This window comes from Pygocentrus nattereri, chromosome 28 (genome assembly GCF_015220715.1).
Source record: "Pygocentrus nattereri isolate fPygNat1 chromosome 28, fPygNat1.pri, whole genome shotgun sequence".
Classification (NCBI taxonomy): domain Eukaryota; kingdom Metazoa; phylum Chordata; class Actinopteri; order Characiformes; family Serrasalmidae; genus Pygocentrus; species Pygocentrus nattereri.
The window spans coordinates 6,409,122-6,423,114 of record NC_051238.1 but is presented as its reverse complement, the minus strand read 5'-3'; the positions used below and the strand labels follow the sequence as shown (position 1 = coordinate 6,423,114).

Here is a 13,993-nt window from a genome sequence, read left to right as displayed (position 1 = left end):
ATGACCTCTGTGTGTTCACAGGTTATGAAGAGGCGATCAGGATTCCTAAAGGATCTGTGTTCATACACATCCAGGAACTCAACATTTCCCTTAATTATTTGGGTGAGAAAAGATGATTTATTGTTTGAATTTCCAAATATTATCCACTGTTTTCTCCTTGACTGGTAATGTGATGTCACCTGGGCCTGTATAGTAGTAATGATGGTTAGTAATGTTTAGTAAATGTAAAGATATTTTCATGATACAAAGTATATTATGTGCATATCAATGTAAGGATATACGCACTCATACATACAGTTTATATAAATACTTAATCAGGAGGGGATTCATTAAGCTGTAGTGGATTGTACAGTATTGAACTGACCCTTGGGTCCCTGAGACAACAATAAAGATTCTGATAGCTATAATTTATAATTGCTATTACAGAGATAATAAGCCAGACAAAAAGACAAAATATGAGGTACAAATGCCTAAAAATGTGGAAATTCTGAGTGTGAAAGCTAATTATGTTGCTAACTTTACCCTGCTAACATTCATTCATCACTAGACAAGGCCCATATAGTAGAAAAATATAAATATATTTACATACATTTGCTCAAATTAAAATATGTGCAGTATAAGTATAATATATGTGATGTTTTAAAATAGATGTGCTATATATGTATATATATATATATATATATATATATATGTGTGTGTGTGTGTGTGTGTGATGTGGGAAAAAAACCCCGATTCTTAGATGCATCGTGATGTGGATGTGAACGATTCTGAATCGATTCATAAATGTCAAAAATCGACGGAACAAAACAAAAAAAAAAACACACATGGATGAGCGAGAATTCCGACCGGCAGCCTCTGCATTAAAAGCCAGGTTCGGTCAGGAGTCACAACCCAAATGTTAAGAACACACATTTTGTCCTTTCAACAAAAATCAAACCACCTTGGGAGCCACAACATTTACTGCCCAGTCTGTCTCAGTGTGTGCTGATGTCCTAGTATAGGTAAAAAAAATATAAACGAGGGTTTTACTCCCTATACGCAGATTTACTTTGCTCTGCTTTAAGCTTTAGCTCCGCTATAGCTGCTTTCCTCCCATCCCCACCAGAAAACTCTTCCTCAAAAGTAGAGCAGCTTTTTGTAAAATGTCTCTCATCATTTGACTGTTTCGAGGCTGAAGTCACTTCTAATTCTCCAGCTTCTCACTTCTCATATATATATATATATATATATACAAGCTTACATATACAAATATGTAAGTAAATTTGCTTTGTATATATTGTGTATTTCATATATACAAAGGTAATTCACATTGCTTCATAAAGAACAGCAAATAAATCTGAAGGAAATTAAAGACAGAGTGCTGAAGTGTACAAAATAAAAATGTAAAAATGTTAAAAATGAAAAGTAATATAGACAGTATTACTTGTGTCTTTGCCTGCATCATATGTGAGGAGGATTATAACTTAATTGTACTTCAATGTAAAAGCCTCTGAGACAGGGCTGCCCAATCATTTTTGTCTTAGGGGGCCAAAATGAGGTGTTTGTGGCCAAAAAGAAAAAATTGCATAAAAACTGAGGTTTTTAAAAATGCATTTTATGTAAGAACGTAATAAGTTTGATTCAATATAAATATGCTTATTCTCTTATTGGCTGTAGGGACGGGGTTATGGTTACAACTTTGGCCCCCCAAGACAGTCTTTGGTCAGTACAGGTATAAGGTATTGATCAGTCCTTGGGACATCAGTGCTAGCATTCAACGTTCCAGTGAAGTAGATTAAACCCTTAAGTGCTGTTCTCAGTTAAGTATAGATTAGTATAGATTAACATGTTGAGACAATTAAAATGAGTAAAAGAAGCAGAGAGTGAATTCAGTGCCAGAAAGCTGGCAATTGCTTATGGAAATAAAAGGGAGATAAAATATAACTTGTTAGAACAGTAGGAGTAATGTTTTGGTGTGAAGTGTATATATTTAACTGGTAACACCTTCACTGCAGTTTTGAAGAGTAAAGGTGACCAGTACTTCATCAACGGCAAACTGACCATCGATACACCACGCCGCTTCGACATCGCTGGAACCACCTTCCACTACCGCAGGCCCGCTGACCAGCCGGAGACCCTCGAGGCCTTAGGGCCCACCAACATGACCCTCATCGTCATGGTAACGACTCATGTATTTGATGCTCTTTGTTTGGCCTGAAAGGAACAGCTGTCACGTGTTTTAAAAGCCATACTATTATTGTTTATAATGTAAAAAATTGTCAATGTATGGACAAAATTCAGGCTTCACACCACAGTCATAGCTATGTGACATGTTACTTTGCTAAATGGTGGTTGTACGCTTCCATTACTTGTTAGCTAGACTCTGCAAAAACATAGTTCTTCAAGGGTTCTTTAGTAATGAAAATGGTTCTCAAGCACTCAAAGAGCCCTTTGCATGATCAAGGGGTTCTTTGCATCATGAAATCGTTCTTCATATTGATGGACAATGTGCTGCAGATGGTTTTATGTTGCATCTTTTTGAAAAGGAGCCTGTATAGCACCAAAAAGGTTCTTCTATCATTACGACGTCAAGCTTGTAACAGTAGAAGACCTCTTTTTGGTGCTGTATAGAACAAATACAGAAAGATTCTATAAAGAAATGCAGACAACACATTCTCCATCAATCTAAAGAACCCTTTCACAATGCAAAGAACCCTTTAATCATGCATAGGATTCTTTGAGTGTTCATGGTTCTATATGGAATATGGAATAGTCTTCTATGCTGAAGACCCCTAGAAGAACATTAGTGCCATAACCACAGTACAAAGCTAAAGATGTAAACTTCAGACACCAAACATGTCGTAGCTGATTGACTTTTTTTTGTAGGGGGAAAATTGTGTGAATTATATTTTTTTGGCTTTGAGGTCATTGAGTTCATATTCTGCACAATGCAGTGAGAGCAATAAACATGCTAAAGCTGTGTTTTGCCTGACGAAGTTTGTATTGCATTTGCAGCCTTAAAGCTGTTCATCACTGCACGTTCAACTGTTTACTGTTGTATGTTTCTGCTCTAAGCCTGTTTATCTGTGTGTGATTCTGTTTTAAAGCTGATTATGGTATGTATATTTATGTGTTTGTGTGTGGTAGGTTCTGGTGAGAGAAGAGAATCCAGGTATTCATTACCGCTTTAACCCCCCTGTGAACCGGGACACCTTGAGTGGCTTCGCCTGGCATTACACGGCCTGGGGCCGCTGCTCCGTCACCTGCGGCGGAGGTACACAACAGTCTCTCGCACGCACACAGATTCAGGTGCTTTTCCGAGTGTGAGACTGTCAGAGATTTCCTCAACAAGTGATGCAAACAACAGCCAGTCAGAGAGCTGGAACAGTGGAAAAACAGATGAAGATTCATGCATGAATAGCGGAGCAGAGACAGAGGAGCTGCATGTAAAACACAGGCAGATAAGAGCTGATTTCATGTTTATAATGTGTGGATTGAGACGTCAAAACACTCTCAGCTTCCGGTTTGTATTGAAATATTTCTCCAGCTCTCATTTACATTTACGGCATTTGGCTGACGCTCTTATCCAGAGCGACTTACAATTTGATCATTTTACACAGGTAGGCCAAGGTGGTGTTAGGAGTCTTGCCCAAGGACTCTTATTGGTATAGTGTAGGATGCTTGCCCTGGTGGGGGATTGAACCCCAGTCTATAGTGTAGAAGGCAGAGGTGTTACCCACTACACTAACCAACCACTCTCACTGTAATATCAGTGTTTCTCACCACATATTAATCCCCGGTTTGCACTTTCACTATGCATGAAAGCACAAACAGGTCCGGTACATTTAGTTTTGTTTGTGCCGTGTGATCTGAGAAGATCTGGGAGTTTGAGTTCTTGTTTGTAGCCAAAACTCTTTGTGTGTTTATACCCCCCCCCTTTCAGGTTGAACTGACCAGCCGTTATTTACAGTGTAAGGAATCAAATACAAGATTTCATGCTGTAACATTGCCAGGATTTCTATAGATCTGTTTAACACAATCCATGACATTCCTGAATGTAAAAAAACTCCACTTTAAAGCTCACGGAACTTTATAAAAGATGATTTGGTTCGCCTGCTGTGCATGGCTGATTAGCCAAGCTGTTTGAAATGGATCAGTGCTCATCCAACTCCTCCAAATCATCACCCAAATGAAATGTATCAGTTCAGAGAGAGGAGAAAATGTTAGGCAGCTAAAGCCAGCTTATTCAAATTTTCCGTTTCCACCTTGGAAAATGTAATAAGAAGCTGTCAAAGAGGAAGCTAACTTCAGCCTCATGGAGAAAACACAAGTCTCAACGGCTACTTTTCCTCGCGGGATTCAAGTAGCCGCCAAGTGGCAAAAAAGAAAATCACTTCATAGAGATGTTGATAGCTACCGATTTGCACCTCTGTTCAGTTGTAAAGATCACCTCTATTCGGTTATGACCTTCACAGTTTTTGATTAAGTGATTGAGCCACGTTAGAAACTCCTCAGCCAGAAAAGCCACACTGCTTATAGAAACAGGATCAGATTGGAAATGAACCTATAAAGCTCAATTACTGTAATATTGAGATCGCATAACAGTTTGTATCTTTGTTTACTTTTATAAAGATATTGAGCTTTTTGTTAGGTTACTTAGCCCTTTTGTTTCTTCGCAAGGAAATAAGTGCCTTTCTACAATACTTGCAGAGTTCAAATGCAAAAAGCATGATGAGTATATTAAATAAATATGAACTAAAAATTGAATGTATTATTTATTACACAGAAATCAGTAGGCCTCTTTTGCAGGCTTCTGACATATAGAAAGGTTTAAAGAAAGCTCTACTGAATTCTACAGTGCTGAACCACACAAACACATACTGACACAAATACTTGCACTCATACATGAGACATGAGATGGAGAGAAGAAACAGCGGCCAGAGTGGGGGAGAATATTTTGGATGGCTTACTTACAGAGAACACACAGCTGAATCTGATTAGAATCTCATTGCATGCTTCATACACACATACACACCCACTTGGGTACATTCATACAACAAACACACCAAAAGAAGTGGATCCAAGAACAGAATATATACAACGTGAAACCGTGCTACATGACCAATCTCACAATCTTTGGCTCATCTTTGTATCAACAACACACTTTCGAAACTTTGCTACAAACATACAATGCTGTGCAAAACTCAGAGACCAGCTCTTCATTTATTTAACTTCCAGTCAAAACAGCCATTAAGTACAAGTTGTTCATTTTTCCGGATATGTTTCTGGGGAAATTAGATATAAGACAATCCATTTGTATAAGGAAAAAGAAAGGCAAAGGAAAATAAGTGCAAAAATAGGAGTTTCCAAAACTGGGAAAAGAGATAATGGGGCTCCTAACAACCACCTGTAAGACCTGGTAGACCCCAAAACTACCTCAGATAAACAGCACTTAAAGCTTTCATCTTTGAGAGGGAGGAGAAAATCAAGCTGCCTTAGATCTGAAAACATCCACAGGTGTTTCTGTCCATCCTTCCGCTGTGAGAAGACGGCTCAGCGCTGTGGGTCTGAAAGGATGTGTAGCTGATCAAGAAGAACCTCGCTGAGAAAAGAAGTCAGACACTTCAAACAAAGAAGCTGGATGATGGACTGACCACCCCAGAGTCCAGACCTCAACACCACTGAATGTGTTTGATTACTTCAGAAAATCTGTGTCTGCAGATTCCTTGCGAAACTCAGAGCGAGTCTCCTGAAAAGAATGGAAGCTGTGATAAAAGAAAAGAGTGACTAAATACTGCAAAAACATCATATTTAGTTTAGGCTTCTGTGTAATTTTCTGTCAAATGTATATTTTTTGCTTTACGCTGAAAAATGACTTGTGCTTAATGACTGCTTTGACTGGACATTAGACAGATAAAGGGTGGTCTCTGACTTTTCAACCTTCCTATCGTATCAAAATACATCCTGGGAACCCCTCGCCCTCTCGTGTTTGATATCTACCCTACATTAACATGGGAATGGACTGGCTGTTCAAAGGGTGACCCGGTGCTGCTGTGGAATGGCCTCTGAAGTCAAACTCTCCCCCTTCATCTGGCCTTTAGGAGTTAATGAGCCGAGACAGCGTCTCTGATAAGGAATAATTAGCCGTGCATGAGAGGTAATTTGTTTCGGAAGGCTGAGAACTTTTAACAATGGCTCACACTGCTGTAAAGAAAGGATTGCTTCACTTTCCTCTGTTGCAATACAGAGTGAGGCTAGCTAGTTTTGGACATCTGTTAAGACGATATTAGAGTTAAAGAAAAGTCGAATGAACCCAATTTTCCACCTCACGCTAAATGTAGCTAATCAGCCGAGACCTGCTTGTTTATTTTTGTGCTGGAGCTGTAAGGCTAATGTTACACTGGTATTCAGAAGTTTGGAATCAATGTTTTCAACAATATAAAACTTTGTATGCAGATAAATGTATAAAATTGTAATATGCTCTGTCTAGTGCAATGTCATACGCTTTCAAATAATAGGTAAGAAAATGACACATCTAGGAGTCTGTAAAAATAAGGAAATGTGTCCAGAGTCATGAACAGAGCTATAGATGATTCTAAGATCATTTAGAAAGCTGTATAACATCAGGAATTAAGTTAAGAAATCAACATATAGAAATTCATCATAATTATAAAAATAATGTATTGTAAATTGGGGGTGAGGTGCCATAAGTTTAGGGAACTCCAATTTCCTTCGGGCTGATTAGGCCCAACCTGGCACACCTGTGGACTTTTCTACTTAAGGCTGTGGCAAACAGAGGGGTGACCAGTACGGTACTTAGCCCAGGTGGGTATTTAAACTAAAAGAAAAGGAATAGAATAGAATAGAATAGAATAGAATAGAATAGAATAGAATAGAATAGAATAGAAAAGCAAAGGAAAGAGGGCTGGAAAAAACTAAGGAAAACTTGAGCAACAGCTCCAAGCCGTACAAAAGGTGTTTGTTCGACTAAGAGCAAACAGGTGAAACATAAAGTCTGTCTTCCTCTCATAATTACAGAGAAAATGTCTTTTGTTTTCTGATTATCTTTTATTTCACTTTCACAGTTCAAACTTTGTTTGAGCACGCTGCTTTCACCGTCCCCTTTGTTTGCCATTTTCCCACCTTTTTATTTCCCTTTCGCTGAGGTGTTTTTCCCGTTGTCGCCTGTGCTTCCTGGTGGCACAGTGTTAGCTCCTCGAGCCTGTCACCTCATCTCCAATGTGCACAATCACCAAATTCACACTCCATCACCTCAGTAAATTAATTTAAGACACTCTCTCATGGGTGTTCCCTGCTGCACTTAGGTCCGCCTCCCGGCCATCCCGTAACATTTACTATTACAGTATGTTATTTATCATTATTATTCATTCTGAAACTTTATGCTACAGTAATCATAGACAAAAGTACTGACAAAATTCAGATCGCAAGATGGCTGCTGCTACTGTTTTTAGCTGTGTGACATACTTTGTCATATTTTTGGACAAGAGCATTTTTAGATAGCAGTATGTGATACAGTATTAGACACCATATTAGCAAATCTGTAGACATCTGAATTGTACGTCATTCTGTAGTCAGAATCGTTAATATTAGAAGGTTGATATGACTCAGAATACACTATATCGACAAAAGTATTGGGAAACGCCTCTTAATCACTGAACCCAGGTGTTTCATTCAGTCTCATTGCCACAGGTGTATAAAATCAAGCAGCCAGCCATGCAGCCTGCCTTTACACACATTAGTGAAAGACTCCAGCTCACTGAATTAGAGCGTGATACTGTAACAGGATGCAACTGTCAGTTGCTGAAATTTCTTCTCTCTTGGATATTCCACGATCAACTGTGAGGGGTTTTATTGAAAAGTGGAAGCATTTAGGAACCACAGTAACTCAGCCAAGAAGTGTCAGGTCATGTATAATTACAGAGCAGGTCACTGAGTACTGAGGCGAACAGTGTATAAAAGACACCCACGCTCTGCTGATCAATAACCGCAGAGTTCAAACCTCTCGCTTTAACATCAGCAGAGAAACCGTGTGCCATGAGCTTCATGGCTGGGATTCCATGGCCGAGCAGCTGCATGCAAGCCTTACATCACCAAGCGCAATGCCGAGTGTCAGAAGGAGGGGTGTAAAAGGCGACCACTGAACTCGGTGGAAACGTATTCTGTGGAGTGATGAATCACGCTTCTCTATCTGCCAATCTGATGGGCGTGTCTGTGTTTGGCGAATGCCAGGAGAACATTACCTGCCTGACTGCACTGTGCCAGCTGTAAAGTTTGGTGGAGGAGGGATGATGCTATGGGGTTGTTTTTTAGGAGTTGGTCTAAGCCCTTAGTTCCAGTGAAGGGAAATCTTAATGCTTCAGCAGACCAAGACATTTTAGACAGTTCTGTGCTTCCAACTTTCTGTGAACAGTTTGGGGAAGAGCCTTTCCTGTTCCAGACCGAGAGCACAAAGCAGCTCCATAAATGCCTGACTAGGTTAGTTTGGTGTGGAAGAACTTGACTGGCCCTTGTAGAGCCCTAACCTCCACCCCATCACACACATTTGATATGAACTAGAACAGAGATTGTGAGCCAGGCCCTCTCGTCCAGCATCCGTGTCTGATTCTTCTGGATGAATGCACAAAAATTCCCACAGACTCTATCCAAAATCTTGTAGAAAGCTTCCCAGAAGAGTTAAAACTGTTACAGCTGCAAAGGGGGACCAACTCCATTTTAATGCTTATGGATTTAGAAAGGAATGTCATATAAGCTTCTGTGGGCGTAATATGCAGCTTCCAGGCTGCTGACCAGCATACCAACATCTTAAACACAACATACTGGTTTTACTGGTGACCATTTGTTTTGCTGTTTTTTCTCGCAGGGTTGTTTCTAGCCGCATAGCTCCAAAAATGAAGGAAGCAAACTTCAGACACCTAACATGCCAAGGCGGATTGACTTTATTTGACTTTATTATTAAATAGTGTTAAAAAAGGGCAAAAATAGTGTTAATAAAATTTTCCCAAAACTGTCACTTGTGCCATAGTAAGAAATGATGCTATAAACAACTGTCTGCTAGCCTTTTCTACCCAGCTATCATTTGAGAGAACTGGGCTGCTGTTTGGTGGGCTTTGTCTCTGATTCTTAATGGAGGAAAATCAGCAATGAGTAAAGATGTCTGATGATTTGTGTTGTGTTTCATGTCTCACTCAGGGGTTCAGATCCAGCAGGTGGTGTGTAAGAAGCAAGCGGATCACTCGGTGGTCTACAACCACTTCTGTGACAAGAGGAACAAACCTAAAGACAAGAAACGTCCCTGCAACACAGAGCCCTGCCCTCCTACGTGAGTACGCTCAGACTGTGTATGCCCCCCAACTGCTGATTTCGTAATTAGATATCCAACAAGCTCATGTGTGATGGTCAGGTGTCCATATACTTTTGGTTATAATACTACATTCATGCCAACTTCGCTATGTCAGGCTGGTTGACCAAAAATGAGCATTTTCTTAAAATATAAGTATTCAGACCTTATATTTGCAGTGTCATGATCTAGCTAAACCAAGCATGTCAAACTGAGGACCCTCCAGCCCAAAATGCTGTGGAGATCGGTGTTTACCCTCATTTAACACTATGAATTCAGTTCATGAAGGCCTTGCTAATTAGCTGATGAGCTGAATCAGGTGCATTTACTGAGGCAGTGTGCTAAAGCCTGCAGTGTTTCAGCCTGCATGGACTGGAGCCTGACACACTGTCATCTAAGTTAAGTGATACTTTTTTAATCCCACAAACGGGAAATTCCACCTCCGCATTTAACCCATCCGTGAAGTGAAACACCACATGCACACAAGTGCCCGGAGTGGTGGGCAGCCCTATCCACAGCTCCCGGGGAGCAATTGGGGGTTAGGTGTCTTGCTCAAGGACTCCTTGCTCATGGACAGGACCAGTTCCCTAACCTCCAGCCCATGACTGCCCCTAAACCTTATGTATTAATAGAGACAGTAATAAGCTAAACATATACAAATTGATCAGTTATAGAGTGCCTTCTATTGTGAGGTGTCTGTCCCAAATTCTAACTACTACATTTACACATCTAAAAATCCATCCATCCATCTAAAAATAATCCCTTTTTTTTTCCAAACTTGTTTTTAAAAAGATGTTTTTAAATTTATTTTAAAGTTGAAAGATTTGGCTTTATTATTACTTTAATTTTTAAATAAATGACATACATTTTAGAGCAGGAAGTGAGATTGCAGTCTCACTGTAAATCATTGTGTACCATTAAAATCTGTCATTTCCAAAACACGTTTTCTGCACCTCTGTATTTGTGTTCTAATGAAAACTGTTCAAACTATTCAAAAGTTCAAAATAAGCTCAAAATTAGCTAAAATTGTCACTATGGAAACAGCCACTACTGAAACATTTGGTAAAGGTCTATTGTATATGGCATTGTATTGGCAGTAGCAAATGGGATGTTCAGTCATTTATTTTAATAAGATGAACATAAGTGAGGCACAAAGTAAATCAGAGCAAAAGGACTTTGGTCTAAAGTTCAAGTCACTTAAAAGTCCAAAATGTATTTTGAAGACTGACTTTGAACCTGAGTTCGGTAGAATGATCTATATACACTAAGCTGCAAATTCAGCTGTTATAACAAGTGACTTAGTCCACCTTCAGTTACCTGACGCAAGTGTTATATCAACTTGACATTAGAGTTGATAAAAGCAGCCTTTATGATCGACAACACCTGCTGGAATAAGCCTTTATAAGTGTTTTTTTAGGTTTATGGCAGTTGTCATGACAAGCTTATGTAAGTGCCATGTAGCCTTGTGAACACTGCCCTACAGTAGTGTCACCAATTACTTAAATTCTGTTTCAATATTAAGTATAGCACATAATTTTCCTTGTTATTGGGAAAATAAGACATCTGTAGGGATAACTCATTGTTCTCTGACAGTAAGTGAGTATGGTAGCAACATTTGAAATGGCATTTTTAGTCTGGTCATGTTTAACTGTGGAAGCTTTTGTAGTTGGTCACTCATGTTGGTCATTCATTTACCACCTTTAGTTTAATGTATATATCTCTGTGAATGTATCTCTCTCTCTCTCTCGCAGTTGGTGGGTGAGTGAGTGGTCAGAGTGCAGTAGAAGCTGTAGCGGTGGGGTGCGGACGCGGGAGGTTTTATGTAAGAGGAAAATCACCCCCACAGATGAGAAAGTTCAGGATGACTCAAGCTGCACCCTGCCACGGCCCCCCCTCACTGAGCCCTGCAATAACCACACCTGCCCACCAGAGTGGCACGCACTGGACTGGTCTGAGGTACAACAGCACCTGTGCCTGTAGTCATGCACACACTCAAAAGCAGTACTCGCACTACATGTCAAAATCTGTTTGTTTTTTTTTCACTTTGGACACATTGTCGCCTACACTTCACACTTATGCCATGCTTATGTGATGCTGACATATCGCTTGGGGTCTGAATTTGGGGTAAGACTACAAGTCTAACTAAGATATGACTATGCACATTCAATCCTACATGTACAGTATAAAACTATGATTTATGGCCAAAAGGGAGACTTGGTGTTATTGAGTTAAGGTGTTTCAGATGCACCGAGATGCACTAACATTGTTAGTAGAATGGGTCAGAAAGCATGCCACCTTTGCCACAACTCAGTTCATAAAATTTCTGCCCAGTTAAATCTGCCCCAGTCAACTGTAAATGCTCTTATAACACTACAGTAAACAGTAAAGTTTGGTGGAGGAGGCATAATGAGCTGGGGCTGTTTCTCAGGGTTTGGGGTCCTTAGTTACAGTGAAGGATGATGTTAATGCTACAGTATAAAAAGACATTTTAGACAATTACAAACTTCCAACTTTGTGACTGCAGTTTGGGGAAGACCCTTTCCTGTTCCAGAATGACTGAGCCCCTGTGCCCAAAGTGAGCTCAACAAAGGCATGGTTTGACAAGTTTGTTCTGGAGGAACTCCATTGGCCTGCACAGAGACCTGACCTCAACCCCACCAAACACCCTTAGGATGAATTACAATGTTGATTGCGAGTGTCTGACCTCACAAATGCAATTTTTGACTGAATGGGTACAAATTCCCACAGACACACTCCAAAATCTAGTGGTCTTGGAGTGGGATGTCCAGCAAGCTGTTCAGGTGTCTGCATACTTTTGGCCAAGGTGCTAATACAGGGGGTTCTGGAGGGTCTGGGACCCCCTGAATGTCTCAAAGCCAAAATTCTCTGAGAATATACTATGTATTTAACTTTCAGTAGTTAGCTGTCTAACTCTCTCTCTCTCTCTCTCTCTCTCTCTCTCTCAGTGCACTCCTAGCTGTGGTCCTGGTTATAGACAGAGGGTGATCCTCTGTAGAAGTGGAGAAGGTGGTGACACTCTGGATGAATCTGAGTGCCCAAAGCAAAGCCGTCCCACTACTAGGATGCGCTGTAACCTGCAGCGCTGCCCACCTCCACAGTGGCTCACTGGACCCTGGAGTGAGGTAAGATAAGGGCACAGAGCCAATTCAGTAGAACACCAAAAATACAGCATCTGAGCAGTTTCCTATCAACCATAATTTTATACTGTTGACACTTTGAACATTGTGTCTTCATGCACCTTGATTGTTACTTAAAGAGGAGTTTCATTGTTTTTTTATTTCTGCTTTATTCAGTGGTTAAACAGAGGCATTCAGACTGTTTTGATATGAAATCGTTCTTTGTAGAAAAACGTCTTTACAGTAGTGGTGATCGGAAGCAGGGGTCAGTGTCTACAACACAAATATAGCCATTTTACTTACTATCCAAAACCCACCAGAAAACCTACACGTGTCTTTTTAGTTTTTTTATATGTAACGTTGATGATGGTAAAATAGTGGAAAATCTGGAGGGGGGAAAGTTTTACCTTAGAAAACCCTGCATATACTCCCATATATGCATACTGTATATATGACAGAGACTGCTTCATGTCAGACAGCTGCACCAGCAGTAAACATAAAGTCCTCATTTCATGTTTGACCTAAATGTTAAGCTTTGATCTTGGATCAGCTTCTCTGCACCCAGGAATGCACAAAAAAATAGGGATGTTGTTATTTATGCTATGATAAGATACAGAACACTAAACAATAACACAGTATAATTAAACATGCATTGCAGAACTCAGAACTCAGAAATGCAATGAATATCGAAAAAAACACGGTAACACTTTATTTGAAGGCTACCTACATAAGGGCTTCATAACCCATTCATAAGCACTGAATAATGTGTTTATGAAGCACTACTTGAACATTTATTAAGTGCTTATGTCGGTTCTTGCAACCTGACATAAGAAGTTTTATGAAATAAATGACATTGTACTGACATAATAAGAATAAACGTTGAACATATTTACAGCACTAAACATTTAAAACCCTATACATAATTGCATCAATCATCTTATCCATGCCATGCAGGGAAGAGGGGGTGGTTTCCAGGCATATTTCACCTGATATCAGTACAATGTCATCTTAAGAATGCTGACATAAATAGTTATGTATAGTGTTTTAAATGTGTTTAGTGCTGTAAATATGTTCAACGTTTATTCATATTATGTCAGTACAATGTCATTTATTTCATAAAACTTCTTATGTCAGGTTGCGAGAACCGACATAAGCACTTAATAAATGTTCAAGTAGTGCTTTATAAACACATTATTCAGTGCTTATGAATGCGTTATGAAGCCCTTATGTTGGTAGCCTTCAAATAAAGTGTTACCAAACACACTTTCATTAACTGACTACACCTGAACTACAACCACATTTCCAAAAAAAGTTGGGACACTGTGCAAAATGTAAATAAAAACAAAATGCAATGATATGTAAATCATTTAAACCCTATAGTACAAAGAACTATAGAGAACCCTATAGTACAATAGAAAATAGAACAAAGATAACATATCAAATGTTGAAACCGAAAAATGTATTTATTTATTTTTTTAATTTGCATTTTAAACATTTAGTTAAATATTTTGAATTTGAT

The 13,993-nt window shown here is 39.5% G+C and overlaps 1 protein-coding gene across 3 annotated transcripts in view; it reads left to right on the top strand.

The window, feature by feature from the left end:
• adamts10 (ADAM metallopeptidase with thrombospondin type 1 motif, 10) overlaps positions 1–13,993 on the top strand; it is a 136,609-nt gene that overhangs the window by 115,127 nt on the left and 7,489 nt on the right. For all 3 annotated transcript variants that reach the window (XM_037535924.1, XM_037535925.1, XM_037535923.1), the window contains exons 18-23: positions 22–102; positions 1,995–2,158; positions 3,127–3,253; positions 9,190–9,319; positions 11,089–11,293; positions 12,304–12,480. In XM_037535924.1, coding sequence (XP_037391821.1) covers positions 22–102; positions 1,995–2,158; positions 3,127–3,253; positions 9,190–9,319; positions 11,089–11,293; positions 12,304–12,480 — 884 coding nt within the window. The remainder of the gene's footprint in view (positions 1–21; positions 103–1,994; positions 2,159–3,126; positions 3,254–9,189; positions 9,320–11,088; positions 11,294–12,303; positions 12,481–13,993) is intronic.